This window comes from Phyllopteryx taeniolatus, chromosome 8 (assembly GCF_024500385.1).
Source record: "Phyllopteryx taeniolatus isolate TA_2022b chromosome 8, UOR_Ptae_1.2, whole genome shotgun sequence".
Lineage (NCBI taxonomy): Eukaryota > Metazoa > Chordata > Actinopteri > Syngnathiformes > Syngnathidae > Phyllopteryx > Phyllopteryx taeniolatus.
Genome location: NC_084509.1, coordinates 11514773 through 11532228, shown reverse-complemented (window position 1 = coordinate 11532228; position 17456 = coordinate 11514773). Strand labels below are relative to the sequence as shown.

At 42.2% G+C, this 17456-nt stretch overlaps 1 protein-coding gene across 6 annotated transcripts in view; it reads left to right on the top strand.

Annotated features, from left to right (window-relative positions):
- The window catches only part of ppm1lb (protein phosphatase, Mg2+/Mn2+ dependent, 1Lb), a 71281-nt gene that overhangs the window by 1203 nt on the left and 52622 nt on the right, over positions 1 to 17456 (top strand). The window contains exons 1-2 of one of the 6 annotated variants that reach the window (XM_061782967.1): positions 42 to 1901; positions 2011 to 2314. The exons of 2 other annotated variants lie outside the window; for them this stretch is intronic. In XM_061782967.1, coding sequence (XP_061638951.1) covers positions 2087 to 2314 — 228 coding nt within the window. In that variant the 5' untranslated portion in view covers positions 42 to 1901; positions 2011 to 2086. Of the gene's footprint in view, positions 1 to 28; positions 2315 to 17456 lie in introns of those variants that run through there. 3 more of the 6 variants (XM_061782964.1, XM_061782966.1, XM_061782963.1) reach the window with 3 other exon arrangements.

Below are 17456 nucleotides of genomic sequence, written 5' to 3'. Positions count from 1 at the left end.
TTTCTAAATCATTTAATACAAATGTATTTCACTTCTAAGTTAAATACAACTGGATTGTACTTAACACATATACTGTACTGGATATTTTGTAAAGATAGTGTGTGTTACATTACGCTACGTTCCAGGAAGAGTGCTTAAAGGCGTATTTCAGGCTGAGCAGGGAGTTTTGAAAGGGAGTTTGAAAGCCCTCTGTAGAGACGTCTCGGTTTATTATTTTTCTATTGGCCTAAAGTTCGGGATATTGGAACGCCGCAATTATTATGCCTTTCTCCATTTCCCCCTTGCTCTTTACAGTACAGGTCCACCAAAATCGCACTAAAAAATTACAATGCAACCCCGCTTCCATTGGAGGAGATTTTTGATGTCACCGCGTAAACTCTTCAGAGTAGAAAATTTTTCTATCTGATGATGCGACACTAAGCGTCAGACACCTTCTGCAAAATGCATTGACGCTCCCTCGGCACACGCACAATGAATGGGAAAAAGTCATTTTGCCAAGTTTTCCTGTTTCAACATTTTATTCAGTGATTCTTTCGCATATCACTAAAGGGAGCTGGCGCACCACTAGTGGTACTCGTACCGCACGTTGAGAATCCATTCATCCATTTCCTGTACCGCTTATCCTCACTAGGGTCACTGATCTAAATAAACCATGGAATTTCAAATATCTTATATTTTATAAATAATGGGTTACAGGGCTCTCTATGACAACTTTAAGACCCCTAATGATTATTTTCTAAGTTATTTTCTTTAAATTAAATATAGGTTATATATAATTTTTGCATGTTGATCCTCAGATTTCCATATACTTGGTTAAGTATGGGACGATCATTATGTGTTATAATGCTTTTTTTTTTTTTCGTGTAACTTTTACTTGTAATACTGCAATGGCTTATGGAATTTTTCCTTTTGCCTTCCAGGTAAGATATTCATCATCACTCGGTATTTATCATTATAAATTAGGTTCTTAAATGCAACTGAAGCGGTGATGAAATGACCGCTTATTTCCATGTAACTATTTAGGCTGTTTTGTTTACCCAGTGGCGGCACGGTAGACGACTGGTTGGCACATCTACCTCACAGGTCTGAGGACCCAGGTTCAAATCTGGCCTCGCCTGTGTGGAATTTGCATGATCTCCCCGTGCCTGTGTGGTTTTTCTCCGGGTACTCCGGGTACTCCGGTTTCCTCCCACATCCCAGAACCATGCATGGTAGGTTAATTGAAAAGTCTAAATTGCCCATAGGTGTGAATGTGAGTGGAAATGGTTGTTTGTTGATATGTGCTCTGTGATTGGCTGGCGACTAGTTCAGGGTGTACCACGTCTCTCGACCGAGGATGGCTGGGATTGGCTCCAGCACGCCCGCGACCCTAGTGAGGAGAAGCAAACAGAAGATGAATGAATGAATGTTTACCCAGTGGTTATGCGAGAAGTTGGATAACTTGGTGTCCGTGAAGGCATCACGGGCCATGTAATCGGTCAGCAGCAGTGTTCGGTCGCAGCCAGTGTAGCAGCTGGGAATGCGAGGACGCATCACGAGCGGCTATTTTGAGCGACGGTGTTGTCCGGGGAATAGTCACTGGGCTGGGCTCGCCAAGAGGACAGACGCCCCCGTAGCGCGTCCCTCGGTCAGTAAGCTGTCTTCGTCGAAGTCCGGCGTGGTGGACTGACTAACTGCACCTCCAAATGGTCAGTTGACTGAGCGTGGCTGTTCTCTTTCACTACGGATCTGTAGTGGAATTTTAAAAAAACGAACCCGAAGTGTCATCGTTATTCGAGTGTCCTGCCACTGGGTTAAATGAGACTGTTTCGCTGCGACGGGACCTCACCGCACACCCCACCCATGGAGTGAAGTCGGCCCGGCGTAAGTGCGCACAACCTGCCGGCGATTCCCCCCAGCGTGTAAGCCACAATAAATGATAGAGGATACGATGACCCTGCTGTCCCTATTAGGTCGTATAATGCGTTATTTTCTGCTCCGACCGGAGACCCTTTTCCTGCTGTGCATCAGCTTGGCACTATGGAGTTACTTCTTCCACACGGACGAAGTGAAGACCATCGTGAAGTCCAGCCGCGACGCCGTCAAGATGGTCAAGGGGAAGGTGGCCGAAATGATGCAGAACGAGCGCTTCGGCGGCTTGGACGTCCTGGACGCCGAGTTCGCCAAGACGTGGGAGTTGAAGAGCCACAACGTCGCCGTGTACTCCATCCAAGGGCGGCGAGACCACATGGAGGACCGCTACGACGTGCTCGCAGACGTTATCAACAAGACCCACCCGTCCATATTTGGGATTTTTGACGGACACGGCGGAGAGGTGAGTCCCGTAATGTCTTTTGTTTTGTATTAGAGAGACAACGGTCACTCGGAATGACCCCCCCATACAACACCTGTTCAATTGGTAGTCTTACAATAAGGGGCCATTTGCGTTGTTTTTACATGTGCAGCACGTAAAAACAAAAGCAAATACACCCCCCCCCCCCAAAAAAAGATTCCTGATTTAAATTTATTTTTACCCCTTCAATAAAAAGAAAAAGCAAGTGACAGTGACAATGGAGGTGAAACAATGAATCGATTAATCGACAACGAGTTTGATGAAATGTTTATCATTAAGAGCATTCATTATTGTCACGGGCCATGTAGTTATAGTTTCCCTCAAAAGCCCGTTATGTCTGTGAAACCATATAAATGTTTCATTGCCTCATCATACTATTATATATATACACAAAAAAATTGATTGATAACTAATTTGGTAATCAGAAGTCAAGAATAATAGTTTGTTCAGCAGTTGTTCAAGTTACTGTTAAAGGGTTTTGGCAACAAAAAATGCTTGCAAAATCTCAATGTTTTGTAAAAATTTTGGTAGAGATTTTAGCAAGAATTATGAAAGTTTACATACCGTACATGAGTTGCTTTCGTGGGCCAAATAAAATGATTTAGCGGGCCAGACCTAGCCCCCAGGCCTTGAGTTTGACACCTGTGATTTAGAGCCATTGTTTAACTTAAAATAGTTCAAATGCTCTGATTTCAGCCTTTGATTTCTTATTCCTCCATGAAAGCAGACTGATTTCGTTGTGTTTAATCCAAATAAGACATTTGCAAACATCTGCTTTTACTATGGAAAACACGGATCAACACTTTTGCCCATTTTCTGACATGTTATGGAGCAAACCAGTAACTAAATCATATCAATTTATGGAGAAAATAATAGTTATTTTCATCTATTACAAAAATAATGGTTTATTTGCCACCGTAGGATGAATAACCTGTAATCGACGTGTCGTTGAAACTGAAGCAGCTTCAGAGTTGTACGTCAAACAAGTAGGCCTTCACATCACATCAGTTCCCAAGAAGTCGCTCCCACTACTAAAACGTCAGTGAGTACATCACTGCCTCTTTTTTTATATTGCTCAATTGTGATACGGTTTTGTTTAATCATTAAACAATACCAAATATGCAAAAATAATCCGTTAATAAACAGTAATCTGGAATAAAATGGTTTTGCAATAAACTTTAAAGCAAAATAAATTTGTATCCGATTATTTGATTAATTGACGGAATAATCGATTCTAAAAATATTTGATAGCTGCAGCCCTGACACTATTCAAAACTTGGAGTAAGTGGCCATTTAAACACAACCCTTAATACATTTTAGTAATTTATTTTAAACATCTATAATTAAACAAATACATTAACAAAAATATTACCTCCGAGATTGATATCTAACAATAAAATTTACACTGAAAATAATAATGAATAATCGACCCGGTGATTGCCTTCCACCACTTCTTTCTTGTCACTTGTTACAAAAAAAAAAAGTTACATCATTCCATTAAATTGAAACCCGCAAATTGAAAATACTACATTCAAGGGCCCCAGTCAGTCATTGGCCATTAGAAATTGTCACTTTGTCTTTTTTTTGGTTCTCTCGATAATAATTTGACGATATACAAAAAAAAAAAAGGAGTGTAAATCTCTACTTCCCAGGACATTTATTGATAGACACAGCATTCCAGAACAAGTGCTTCATACATTTACTGCACAACATTGCACAACAATATTGTATGGCAATATAATGTATGGCAATATTTAAAAATTAATAACTTCAAGTTATGTCCAGGCTGTATCCAGGAGAACATGCGAAATCAGGTTTGCGCAGTAGTATTTTAGTTAAGATTTTGTCACATAACAAAACATAAATGATTAAGATGACATCTAAATGTAAACCTAATAACATATTTTAAACCAACTGGTAGATTGTCGTTTATCACTGCAGCACATACTGGCATACAAATTTGGCTAGAACACTGCAGAAAGAAATGTAGTTGATGGCGTTCTTTGTCTTGCCAACGTTTACTTGCTTTGTCATATGGTTCGTGTTTGCTAAATGACTCGGCAAGGGTTTTCTGAGTGTGTTGTGCAGATTTATCTGTTCTTTAACGGTAGTCGTGGTTGAGGAATCCCAAAGTTTTACGTACACCTGATAATGAGGCGGCGAGGGTTACTTTAAGCAAAGCAAAGCAAATTTATTTAAATAGCACATTTCATACACAAGGTAACTCAATGTGCTTTACATGATAAAGGGCATTTCAAAACAAAGCAAAAAAAAACATCTTATAAACATTTAAAACAGAAAAATAAAAATACAATTAAAAACAACGTACAGTGCAAGAAAAATTATTTTAAAAGTGGAAATGCTCTAAAAAGCCTTAGGGGAAAAAAAAGAGTTTTTAACCTGGACTTAAAAACATTCACAGTTGGGGCTGACGTCACTTCCTTTGGCAACTCATTTCATTTGTTTGCAGCATAACAGCTAAATGCTGCTGCACTATGTTTGCTTTGGACTCTGTGTCGCTATTTGACCTGAGTCTTGTTTTGGCAAATCTTTTTCTGACAGAATAAGTAATGAAGCAATCTTGTCTTTTTGGGTTTTTATTACAAGTAAGAAATAAATCTTGGCAAAGAGAGGAAAAGGTACAAGTCGTCACGAGTTGTTACCCCTTACTAAAGTGCAATCAAACAATCACTTTCGTTATACAGAAGTGAGAGAGACAGGAAAAAGAAATACACTCCTCTCATTCCTGCAGCATTCTCACACAATTAGCTTTGTCCAGCTGCACTCAAACCTATCTTTATGGGAATGGGTGCATGCAGAGGATGAGAAAAGAAGAGAAAAACACATCTGCCTCCCAGTTAAAATCCTGGCGCCGCCTGTGTGGAGTTTGCATGTTCTTCCCGTGCCTGCGTGGGTTTTCTCCGGGTAGTCTGGTTTCCTCCCGCATCCCAAAAAAACATGCATTGTAGGTTAATTGAAGACTCTAAATTGCCCTTAGGGGTGAATGTGAGTACGAATGGTTGTTTGTTTGTATGTGCCCTGCGATTGGCTGGCGACCGGTTCAGGGTGTACCCCGCCTCTCACCCGAAGATAGCTGGGACAGGCTCCAGCACGCCCACGACCCTAGTGAGGATGAGCAGGACAGAAAATGGATGGATGGCTGGATGGATGGATAGACGTTTATACAAAACTAATAAAACTAATATTGATATAATGTATATGATTTTCCAAATCAGTCTATAGCTCTCAGAGCCCGACTGGGTTTATATTACAGAAGCATTTTTTTCATGTATTCAGGACCTCAACTATTTGGTGATTTATAGACCAGTAGCAGAACTTTAAAATCTATTTTAAGCCGACTGGGAGCCAGTGTTGAGACTTTAGAATTGGAGTAATATGTTCTGACCTCTTTGTTCTGGTCAGAACTCGAGCTGCAGCATTCTGAATGAACTGCAGCTGTTTAATGCTCTTTTGGGTGAGTCCAGTCAGAAGACCATTACAATAGTCAAGTCTACTTAAGATAAAAGCATGGATGAGCTTCTTCTGGTCTGCTTGGCACATGCAAGCCTTCACGAAGGCTGTTTTCAGGTCGGAATCTACCAGTACATCAAGATTTCGGAAAGGGTCTTTGGTTTTTAAAGAGAATGACTCCAGGTGTTTACTTACAGCAATCCTCTTTTCCTTACTGCCAAAAACAATTATCTCAGTTTTGTTGTGGTTTAATTGAAGAACGTTTTGGCTCATGCAGTTATTTATCTGTTTTAGACAGTGACACAACACCTCAATTGAACTGTAGTCATCTGGAGACACCGCTAGATATAACTATGTTATCTGCATAGCTATCATAGTCAACATAAAGGTTCTGAAGAATTTGACCCAAGGGTAGCATATACAGGCTGAACAGGAGGGGTCCAAGAACTGACCCTTGAGGGACATTCACGAATATATCGAAGGTGATATATATCGCCCACACCTAGCTTATCAGTCATCTGCTGTTCGCATGGTTGCCTTTTGGCAGCAGAGCAAATGGATGCCAATACATGAGTATGCCTGTGTTACAGCAAGCTCAGTGTAAGATGCTGACTGTGACAACTGAGGAAAAATACTCAGAGTTGAGTGATTACTGCATAGACATGCTGGTTTCTTGTCACCATGTCATGTGACTGGCACTATTCTGTCCGAACATGACCTTATCGAGCAATACAACATTGCAGTGTTGAAGTCACAAACATGGATGGCATTTTGTACTTTTATCCGGACTCAGTTTGACTACGGTTTGGTTGATGTTGAATGACAACATTCCTAATGTAGGCAAGCCAAGGCACAGATGATAGCTGCTATTTTAGGGATAATTCAATCTGAAGAGTCTAAATTCTGACTGCTGACAGCTTTTGACCAAAAGTGGTCATATACTGTTTTTTTTCCCCCTAGAGCTTGTTGCAGTTCTTTTTTAAAGACTGTGACCTAATGTGTGGTTTGGAGTGCTGCAGAAATGCAGCAAATATTGGAGATACAGTACACTGTGTGTTTATTCATGTAGGCAAGAGGCTGCTTTATTACTGCTTGTCCCAGAGCAAAAACTCTACTTTCATCCCCACAGACCCCCTTTTTTTATTTATTGATTTTTTTTTTTTTAAGAACATAAACTGCGTACCACATTATGGCTTTTGGATGAAACTAAAATTTATTTTCTCCACGCCTGCAGGCAGGGAACGAGAGGGATGCTCCACCACCTTCATCTGCTTTAATTTCTCTCCACATTGACTTAATTTTCATTCAAATTACCCAATATGCTATCAAAGCATTGGGAAGTGAACCAAAGCCTTTCTGTTGCCTGAGAATTTAACATCAACAAGCCCAATGCACAGCTCAAAAATCCTCGTAATAAATCGAGAGTGCAATCTTAACCTTTGAACATAATCCATTTGGGGTTGCTGGTTGGCCACTGAACCGTATGGATTTCCCATAGGAAATAAAGGAAATTAATCATCAAACCTTTACTAACTGTAAAAGCGATGTTTTATTTAACATTTTGGCAGCAACATTTTTCCACATGGACTAATGTTACACAATGTTATGCACCACTCTGTGGAGAAATAAGTTGTCCTGATGGCAGCAAGATCAGAAGGACAGAATCCATACAAGACAGAGAATTTACGTCTACGATCCGTAACACAAGGTAAATTAGGTAGCAAATGTAATATTACTATCGCTAGTTAGAACTAGGCCTTACACGATCAGGATTTTTGGGGCCGATCACCGATCAGCGAGTTTAAAAAAACGATAACCTATCACCGATCCGATCACAAGATGGAGGAATGTGTCTATTTAAATGACCTGCTCATTTACTGTATATATACTTGTGTACTTAATTCCTCAAAAATTTATATTTACAATAAATAATGTATCTTTGTTCCTCTATTTATGCCAGTGAGGCATAGTGATAGACAGAACAAATGAATGGTCTTTTATTAAATGGCAGGAAGTAAATACAGTAATTAATGTATCCCCTTGTTGTGACATTTTTGTTTGTTGGTGTGCCGTGAGATTTTTCAATTGTAAGATATGTTCCTTGGCTCTATAAAGGTTGGAAATCACTGGTCTCGTCAAATCGTGTATTCTAATCAGGTCAAACCAACATTACATGACGAAAATAATGGGTCCTAACTTACTGTAATTAAATTACTTTATTTTTAATTAAATTACTTCAACCACACCGAAACTTTAGAGCATGATTCGACAGAACGGCGGCATGTTTACGTCCAACCGTTCATGCTACTACTAGCTTGCTAGGCTACATAACATTTTATTGCCTGCTTGTGAGCCGTATCGTATTAAAGGTACGTGAACATACCTCCAGCAAGCCTTAATCGAACGTCCTCTCCTATCTTGAGCACTGGTGACCACCAATAGACGTTTTTCCCCATTTTGTCCTTATAATACAGTCCACTCTTGTTGTCGTCGCCACGGTAACGAGTGTATCCGGTCGTTGACCAGATAAAGCCCAGTGATCGTAAAAAACGGGATGCGGTGGTATCGGAATACAAGATTTTATTGCAGTAGTCTGACAGTCCAATCGTGAAAGAGCAAATTTGTCTTGTAGTCTGATCCGGCCGGGCATTACGTGTTGTCTGTCTCAGACGTGTTGTCTGTTTCACACCGCTGACATGTTTTTTTTTTTTGTTGTTTTTTGTTTTTTTTAAATTACTTGATTGATCAGATATCAATCAATACAGTACTACGTCAAAAGACACGCGACAAGGCTAAAAAATAAACTAGCTTTTGGATTAAAATATACTGTGCACGCGGCGACGCGAAGTAAATGTCTTTTGCGGAGCCGATCATTGACGTCATTGATCGGATCGGCGAATTATGACATTAAAGCCAATCAGCATAAAATGCTAAATATTGGCCGATACCGATCAGCACGATAAAATCGGTGTAAAGTCTCGTTAGAACGCATTATAACGCCCCCGCAAGATAGACGCAGCAATCGGGAAGCTAGACAAGCAAACAAGCTAACGGGTCAGCCAGTTAACAGACAGCCAATTTTACACTCTCGTTCGCTGGCGCCCACATCACTTACCAAGCCAGGCTCTGCCTTTTAAAGGCAAACACAGTCAATCACATATACTGCAGTAGAATGTGAGGATGGTGAACCCACGTGGACAAAAACAATATCTGCACCTCACATGAATGTTAGTGTGTTTAATAATGCAAAATCAATGCAGCCCTATGGGGGGCACAAGTCAGTGCAAACTGTAGGCCGGTCCCAAGCCCGGATAAATGCAGAGGGTTGCGTCAGGAAGGGCATCCGGCTTAAAACCTTGCCAAACAAATATGAGCGTTCATCCAAAGAATTCCATACCGGATCGGTCGTGGCCCGGGTTAACAACGTCCGCCACCGGCGCCGTCAACCTGCAGGGCGCTGTTGGAAATTCAGCTACTGTGGGTCGAAGTCGAAGTCAAAGAAGAAGAAGAAGAGGTGGAAAGTGGGTTCTTCGGCAGAAAGAGAAGAGGAAAACACAGAGCCTAGAACTGAATGTGGGGACTTTGAATGTTGGCACTATGACAGGAAAATCTCGGGAGTTGGTTGACATGATGATTAGGAGAAAGGTTGATGTATTGTGTGTCCAGGAGACCAGGTGGAAAGGCAGTAAGGCTAGAAGTTTAGGGGCAGGGTTTAAATTATTTTACCATGGTGTAGATGGGAAGAGAAATGGAGTTGGGGTTATTTTAAAAGAAGAGTTGGCTAAGAATGTCTTGGAGGTGAAAAGAGTATCAGATCGAGTGATGAGGCTGAAATTTGAAATTGAGGGTGTTATGTGTAATGTGATTAGTGGCTATGCCCCACAGGTAGGATGTGACCTAGAGGTGAAAGAGAAATTCTGGAAGGAGCTAGATGATGTAGTTCTGAGCATCCCAGACAGAGAGAGAGTCGTAATTGGTGCAGATTGTAATGGACATGTTGGTGAAGGTAATAGGGGTGATGAAGAAGTGATGGGTAAGTACGGCATCCAGGAAAGGAACTTGGAGGGACAGATGGTGGTAGACTTTGCAACAAGGATGCAAATGGCTGTAGTGAACACTTTTTTTCCAGAAGAGGCACGAACATAGGGTGACCTACAAGAGCGGAGGTAGAAGCACACAGGTGGATTACATCTTGTGCAGACGATGTAATCTGAAGGAGGTTACCAACTGTAAGGTAGTGGTAGGGGAGAGTGTGGCTAGACAGCATAGGATGGTGGTGTGTAAGATGACTCTGGTGGTGGGGAGGAAAATTAGGAAGACAAAGGCAGAGAAGAGAACCATGTGGTGGAAGCTGAGACAGGACGAGTGTTGTGCAGCTTTTCGGGAAGAGGTGATACAGGCTCTCGGTGGACGGGAAGAGCTTCCAGAAGACTGGACCACTGCAGCCAAGGTGATCAGAGAAGCAGGCAGGAGAGTACTTGGTGTATCTTCTGGCAGGAAAGGAGAGAAGGAGACTTGGTGGTGGAACCTCACAGTACAGGAAATCATACAAGGAAAACGGTTGGCTAAGAAGAAGTGGGACACTGAGAGGACCGAGGAGAGGCGAAAGGAATACATTGAGATGCGACACAGGGCAAAGGTAGAGGTGGCAAAGGCAAAACAAGAGGCATATGATGACATGTATGGCAGGTTGGACACTAAAGAAGGAGAAAAGGATCTATACAGGCTGGCCAGACAGAGGGATAGAGATGGGAAGGATGTGCAGCAGGTTAGGGTGATTAAGGATAGAGATGGAAATATGTTGACTGGTGCCAGCAGTGTGCTAGGTAGATGGAAAGAATACTTCGAGGAGTTGATGAATGAGGAAAATGATAGAGAAGGGAGAGTAGAAGAGGCAAGTGTGGTGGACCAGGAAGTGGCAATGATTAGTAAGGGGGAAGTTAGAAAGGCATTAAAGAGAATGAAAAATGGAAAGGCAGTTGGTCCTGATGACATTCCTGTGGAGGTATGGAAGCATCTAGGAGAGGTGGCTGTGGAGTTTTTGACCAGCTTGTTCAATAGAATTCTAGTGCGTGAGAAGATGCCTGAGGAATGGAGGAAAAGTGTACTGGTGCCCATTTTTAAGAACAAAGGTGATGTGCAGAGCTGTGGCAACTATAGAGGAATAAAGTTGATGAGCCACACAATGAAGTTAAGGGAAAGAGTAGTGGAGGCTAGACTCAGGACAGAAGTGAGTACTTGCGAGCAACAGTATGGTTTCATGTCTAGAAAGAGTACCACAGATGCATTATTTGCCTTGAGGATGTTGATGGAAAAGTACAGAGAAGGTCAGAAGGAGCTACATTGTGTCTTTGTAGATCTAGAGAAAGCCTACGACAGAGTACCCAGAGAGGAACTGTGGTACTGCATGCGGAAGTCTGGAGTGGCAGAGAAGTATGTTAGAATAATACAGGACATGTACGAGGGCAGCAGAACAGCGGTGAGGTGTGCTGTAGGTGTGGCAGACGAATTGAAGGTGGTGGTGGGACTGCATCAAGGATCAGCCCTGAGCCCCTTCCTGTTTGCAGTGGTGATGGATAGGCTGACAGATGAGGTTAGACTGGAATCCCCGTGGACCATGATGTTTGCAGATGACATTGTGATCTGCAGTGAAAGCAGGGAGCAGCTGGAGGAACAGTTAGAAAGATGGAGGCATGCACTGGAAAGAAGAGGAATGAAGATTAGCCGAAGTAAAACAGAATATATGTGCATGAATGAGAGGGGTGGTGGGGGAAGAATGAGGCTACAGGGAGAAGCGATGGCAAGGGGTAGTAGAGGACTTTAAATACTTGGGGTCAACCGTCCAGAGCAATGGTGAGTGTGGTCAGGAAGTGAAGAAACGGGTCCAAGCAGGTTGGAACGGGTGGAGGAAGGTGTCTGGTGTGTTATGTGACAGAAGAGTCTCTGCTAGGATGAAGGGCAAAGTTTATAAAACAGTGGTGAGGCCAGCCATGATGTATGGATTAGAGACAGTGGCACTGAAGAGAAAACAGGAAGCAGAGCTGGAGGTGGCGGAAATGAAGATGTTGAGGTTCGCTCTCGGAGTGACCAGGTTGGATAAAATTAGAAATGAGCTCATCGGAGGGACAGCCAAGGTTCGATGTTTTGGAGACAAAGTTAGAGAGAGCAGACTTCAATGGTTCGGACACGTCCAGAGGAGAGAGAGTGAGTATATTGGTAGAAGGATGATGACGATGGAGCTGCCAGGCAAGAGAGCTAGAGGAAGACCAAAGAGAAGGTTGATGGATGTCGTGAGGGAAGACATGATGGCAGTTGGTGTTCGAGAGGAGGATGCAGGAGATAGGCTCTCATGGGAAAGGATGACGCGCTGTGGCGACCCCTAACGGGACAAGCCGAAAGGAAAAGAAGAAGAATAATGCAAAATCACTTTTTATCCGATTGCTCAATTAATCGGTTGGGATAACTGGTAGAATGCTCAATTCTAAAAATACCCTATAGCTGCACCCCTACATTTTACCATTCTTAACTATCATACAACTTAAACAGTAATAATACATAGAAGCACTGTTCAAACACTCGTAATTTTGACAGAGATGAATGAGAATGAGAAACATTAAAACTTCAACCTGCTTGCTTCTCCAACCAACAAAATACTCACAAATAAACTAAAATAATTTATCCATCCATCCATTTTCTGAGCCGCTTAACCTCACAAGGGTCGCAGGAGTGCTGGAGCCTATCCCAGCTATCATCGGGCAGGAGGCGGGGTACACCCTGAACTGGTTGCCAGCCAATTGCAGGGCACATATAAAAAACAACCATTCGCACTCACATTCACACCTACGGGCAATTTAGAGTCTTCAATTAACCTACCATGCATGTTTTTGGGATGTGGGAGGAAACCGGAGTGCCCGGAAAAAACCCACACATGCACGGGCAGAACATGCAAACTCCACACAGGTGGGGTCGGGGATTGAACCCCGGACCTCAGAACTGTGAGGCAGACGCTCTAACCAATCGTCCACCGTGCCGCTCAAAAATAATGTATACAAGAAAATGAATATTTGACAAAAGGTTTTCTTTTTAGGAAAGTGCAAAATCAATAGTTTGTCTTCTTTTTAGGAAATGAACGATGCAGACAAGTGCAACAGTGATAGTTTCAACAGTGTGAATCCTGCGCTATAAACACCAATGGGATTTGTTATCGCTTTGCCTCCATCTGAAGTCTAAAAGTTAATGTTTTACTTAGATGCCGTTTGAAGTTGAATTTGCACGAAGCAAGTTTTTTTGTGTGTGTGTGTGTTGATATTCACATTCGTGTCAAACTGGTTAACAAATTTGACGTACCGACAGAAGCATGTCACTAGCCATGATGTCCGCGAGCCAGATACTGAGATGCGCTAAATTTGTTTACAGAGTAGCATGCGGCTAGAATGGAAGGCTGTTATACTTCTCTTCTTACGAGTTGCTTATTCTTTAAAATGCATTGTTGAGGCTGGTCATTCGTTTCGAAAACACAAAACCACAAAAAGCCATAGAAAAGAACATGTTAATACTAAGGCTGCGGTCTCGCTCGATATGCTGACATCTTGATTGATGACACACACCTGTCAGCTTGTCTGCAACTTTCGGTCAGTTTCCAACTTGTTCAACCTTTGAGCCGTAACTCTGTAGTTCCTGTTTGAGGAAGCGTGACTCAGTAACCGTTTCTCATCACCTCACCAGAAACGAGTCAGTTCACATGACTATTGATTGTCAGTCGTTACTTGTCTTGACCAGATGCTCCAGATCTTCTCCTCCATACTTTGTGCAACTCCCCACCACAGCTACTCACCGCAATTGAATTGTGTATACCTATGTATCTAGACTTATCAGTGACAATCCATGGTCACATTGCACTCATTTCTGGCACAGTGTGGGGATTTATCCATTAAATAGACACTGAGTTCTCGCTGGCACAGGATAACCTGCATGAAATCTCAACAAGAGCCATTTGTCATGTTCAGGGTCTTCTCATGCAGCCAAGTTGTTACCTTAGGCGCTGCAAGAATTCTTCTGATCCACTGAGGACACCTTTTGTAATCCTGTTTTCAAAGGAGGGCACTAAAGTTTGTTCAGTTTACCATCCTTCCAAAGTTTTGCCTGTTGCTATGTACATAGAGTACTCCCACTTTGCTTCTGCTCATTTGCTTTAAAACATGATTAATCAACAATCAGTTCATCAGTATAATTTATAGTAGGTTACCTGCTATGAACTGTACCATGGAGAACTGAACTGTACTAATTGGTGCAAACATGGTTTTAGTGGCTTGGATAGATTTGTCTCATCATGGAGGACACTTTGGGAGAAGTGCGTTAAATTTTCCGAGCAGACTTCCACCATACTGTAATGGGGTGGGACATGGCCAAAGAAAAACCCTATTCAATTTTTGAATGGGATAAAGGTGAGTTAGAGGAATTTCCTTTCACTTTTGTTAATACTGAGAGAGTTTTTGTTGTTTTTGTTTTCAATGTTTTCTTAGAGAGTAATGTATAAATCTTATTATAAAGAAGGTATACAGTATAATGGGAGCTGGGAATCTATAGACCCACCGCACACCGAGTGACACAGCCAGATGCGACTGAACTGGGCCATCACAAACAAATTATAGTTATACCTGCCCACACCAACTCGCTGCAACAGAAAGACTGCAACGATATATACACTGCATGCTCGTCGTCCTCATCGGGGTCTCGACCTGACTGCAGTTTGTTGTCGTAACCGACTTGAGTGGGCGAATGCTCACATTCGATGGCGTCTGGCACGTTGGAGAGGTGTTCTCTTCACAGATGAATCCAGCGTGTGTGGCGTCATGTGTGTGAGCGGTTTGCTGATGTCAATGTTGTGGATCGAGTAGCCCATGGTGGCGTTGGGGTTATGGTATGGGCAGGCGTATGTTATGGGCAATGAACACAGGTGCATTTTATTGATGGCATTTGGAATGCACAGAGATACCGTGACGAGATCCTGAGGCCCATTGTTGTGCCATTCATCCACACCTCATGTTGGAGCATGATAATGCACGGCCCCATGTTGCAAGGATCTGTACACAATTTCTGGAAGCTGTAAACATCCCAGTTCTTGCATGGCCAGCATACTCCCCGGACATGTCACCCATTGAGCATGTTTGGGATCCTCTGGATTGGCGTATACGACAGCGTGTTCCAGTTCCTGCCAATATCCTGCAACTTCGCACAGCCATTGAAGAGGAGTGGACCAACATTCCACAGGCCGCAATCAACAACCTGATCAACTCTATGCGAAGGAGCTGTGTCGCTCTGCGTGAGGCAAATGGTGGTCACACCAGAGACTGACTTGTTTTTTGACCCCCCCAGACCCGCACAATAAAGCAAAACTGCACATTTCAGAGTGGCCTTTTATTGTGACCAGCCTATGGCACAACTGTGCAATAATCATGCTGTCTAATCAGCGTCTTGATATGCCACACCTGTGAGGTGGGATGAATTATCTCGACAAAGGAGAAATGTTCACTAACACAGATTTAGACTTTAGATTTGTGAACAATATTTGATGGAAATGGCCTTTTGTGTATGTTTTAGATCTTTGAGTCCAGCTCACGAAAAATAGGAGCAAAAACAAAAGTGTTGCGTTTATATTTTTGTTCAGTGTACATATACATATATATACATGCATATAAAAACTAGTGTGCTGCGGGCCTGTATATCTCAGAGCTGAAGCAGATGAGCAATGTTCGGCCTTGCCAGAGATCTGAGTGTTCTGCAAAGAGTCTGCCCTTAAGTTTACCTTTGCTTTATATGCAGTCTGAATGGCCATTTTATTTTCAACTTTATTATTGATTTCTGGAATTGTAAAATATTTGGGGGTTTTGGGAGCAGTTGAAGGAGTCTTCTTTGCAACTTCACATTTTATAGTGAGAGAGGCTGGTGTTGAATATTAATACAGGAATCTGTATGCCTTTTTATGTGAAGCTTTGTTTAGCACCCAAGGCTTGGAGCACTGTGGGGTTATGTAGTTAAAATACCAAGTTGTTTGTATTCAACCTGCACTGGCCCTCGCTGGGGGCGGATGAAAGGAAACCGGCATGTGGTTAAACAGTATTACAGGATTAGAGAGAACAAACAAATGGTGCTGTCCGTGAAGACTAAAGATAGCAATGTGTGTTTGAGTGTCTATATGTGTACTTTTATGTGTTGAAAGGTAATGTGTCTTCTAAATTTGAGAATGACAGTCCAACTGATTGACCGACTGGGGGGGTGGGTGATCGATCCCCACCCAAGCCCATTTGGATGCCCCCCCCCTGGCCACTGGCCCGTTCTGCCCCATTACCACCCCCTCCCCCACACACACACATACATGCTTTTGCACGCCACTGAGTGTAATATGAATGAATGTGTTTGGATGTGGTTGGATATTTGGTAATGTTCAGCGGGGTCGTAGGCGCAGAATGGCAGCCTCGCTTCCGTCAGGCTATTCCGTCACAATAGTATCGCAGTGACTTGAATAAGTAATTATAATCTGTTTACTGGTCTGGAAATAATATGTTATATTACTCGTTACTCCAAAAAGTGGTCATATTAGAGTAATGCTTTACTGGCATCAATATTCAGAGGACATGCCCGCAGCGTTTGAGGGCGGAGACAATGACCTGATTTTTCACAATGAAGCATCATTTTATATATGTGCATGTGAATATTCTCATTCATCCAGGTCATTTCATTCTCAGGGCATTGAATCGATTGCAACTGGACTGTTCTGTTTGTCTTAGAAGACATTTCGCCTCTGATCCAAGCTCATTTTATATACTTTGTGTTTTTTTTAATCAATCAAATTTGGCATGATTGTTAGCAACACTTCTCTGTGGTGTGTCAAATTTAGAACACATATTTATGTTCACTTTACAGGATCTTTAGTTAATTTTATTCTGTCATTTTGAACTGAGCAACCAGACCCTCTCTCACATCAAAATAAGTAAAATTTCCAGTTCAGTGGTTATCCACAGATTTTTCCTGTTTGACAAAAGAAAAAAGACGTGTAGTTAATCATTTAGATTTGTTTAACTTTTTAGGCATACTTACTCCTTAATCTATTTTTGTCTGCCCCCCTTTCAACCAAGTAAGAATTGGCACAGGGACATAATCCAACGAACATTGGCTCATCGCAGGCTATGAATAATGACTGAACTATGCTAATCAAATTTTATTTATAGTGGTCTTACAGTTACTAAATTATGAACAGAGTTTGGACCAACATGCATCAGTGAACACTGTCTTAGAGTTGGACAAGAGTTTATCTAATGAGGCCCAGCACATTGTCTTGTCCCCGCTGTCGTCCTCATGTACCGACTTCACGTCCCTTGTGGCGGAAGTTGACACTCGACAAGGTTTCATCTCTTCCTCGATGTTAAATGAAGTGGAAAGTGGAGCGCACGTAGGAGGTCATGCACCACTGGAAAATGCTAGCAGAGAAGACACGAGAGGGTTGGAGAGCTCCACAAAAAAAAAAAAAAAATAAAATAAAAAAAACACTTGTGGCCTTCCGTTAATTTGTCCCTGGTGTCGAGCCGCAGCAACGACTGAGGAAAACTGGCAAATAAATGGATGAATGGCTTGATTCCTGTCGGGCAATTTAGCT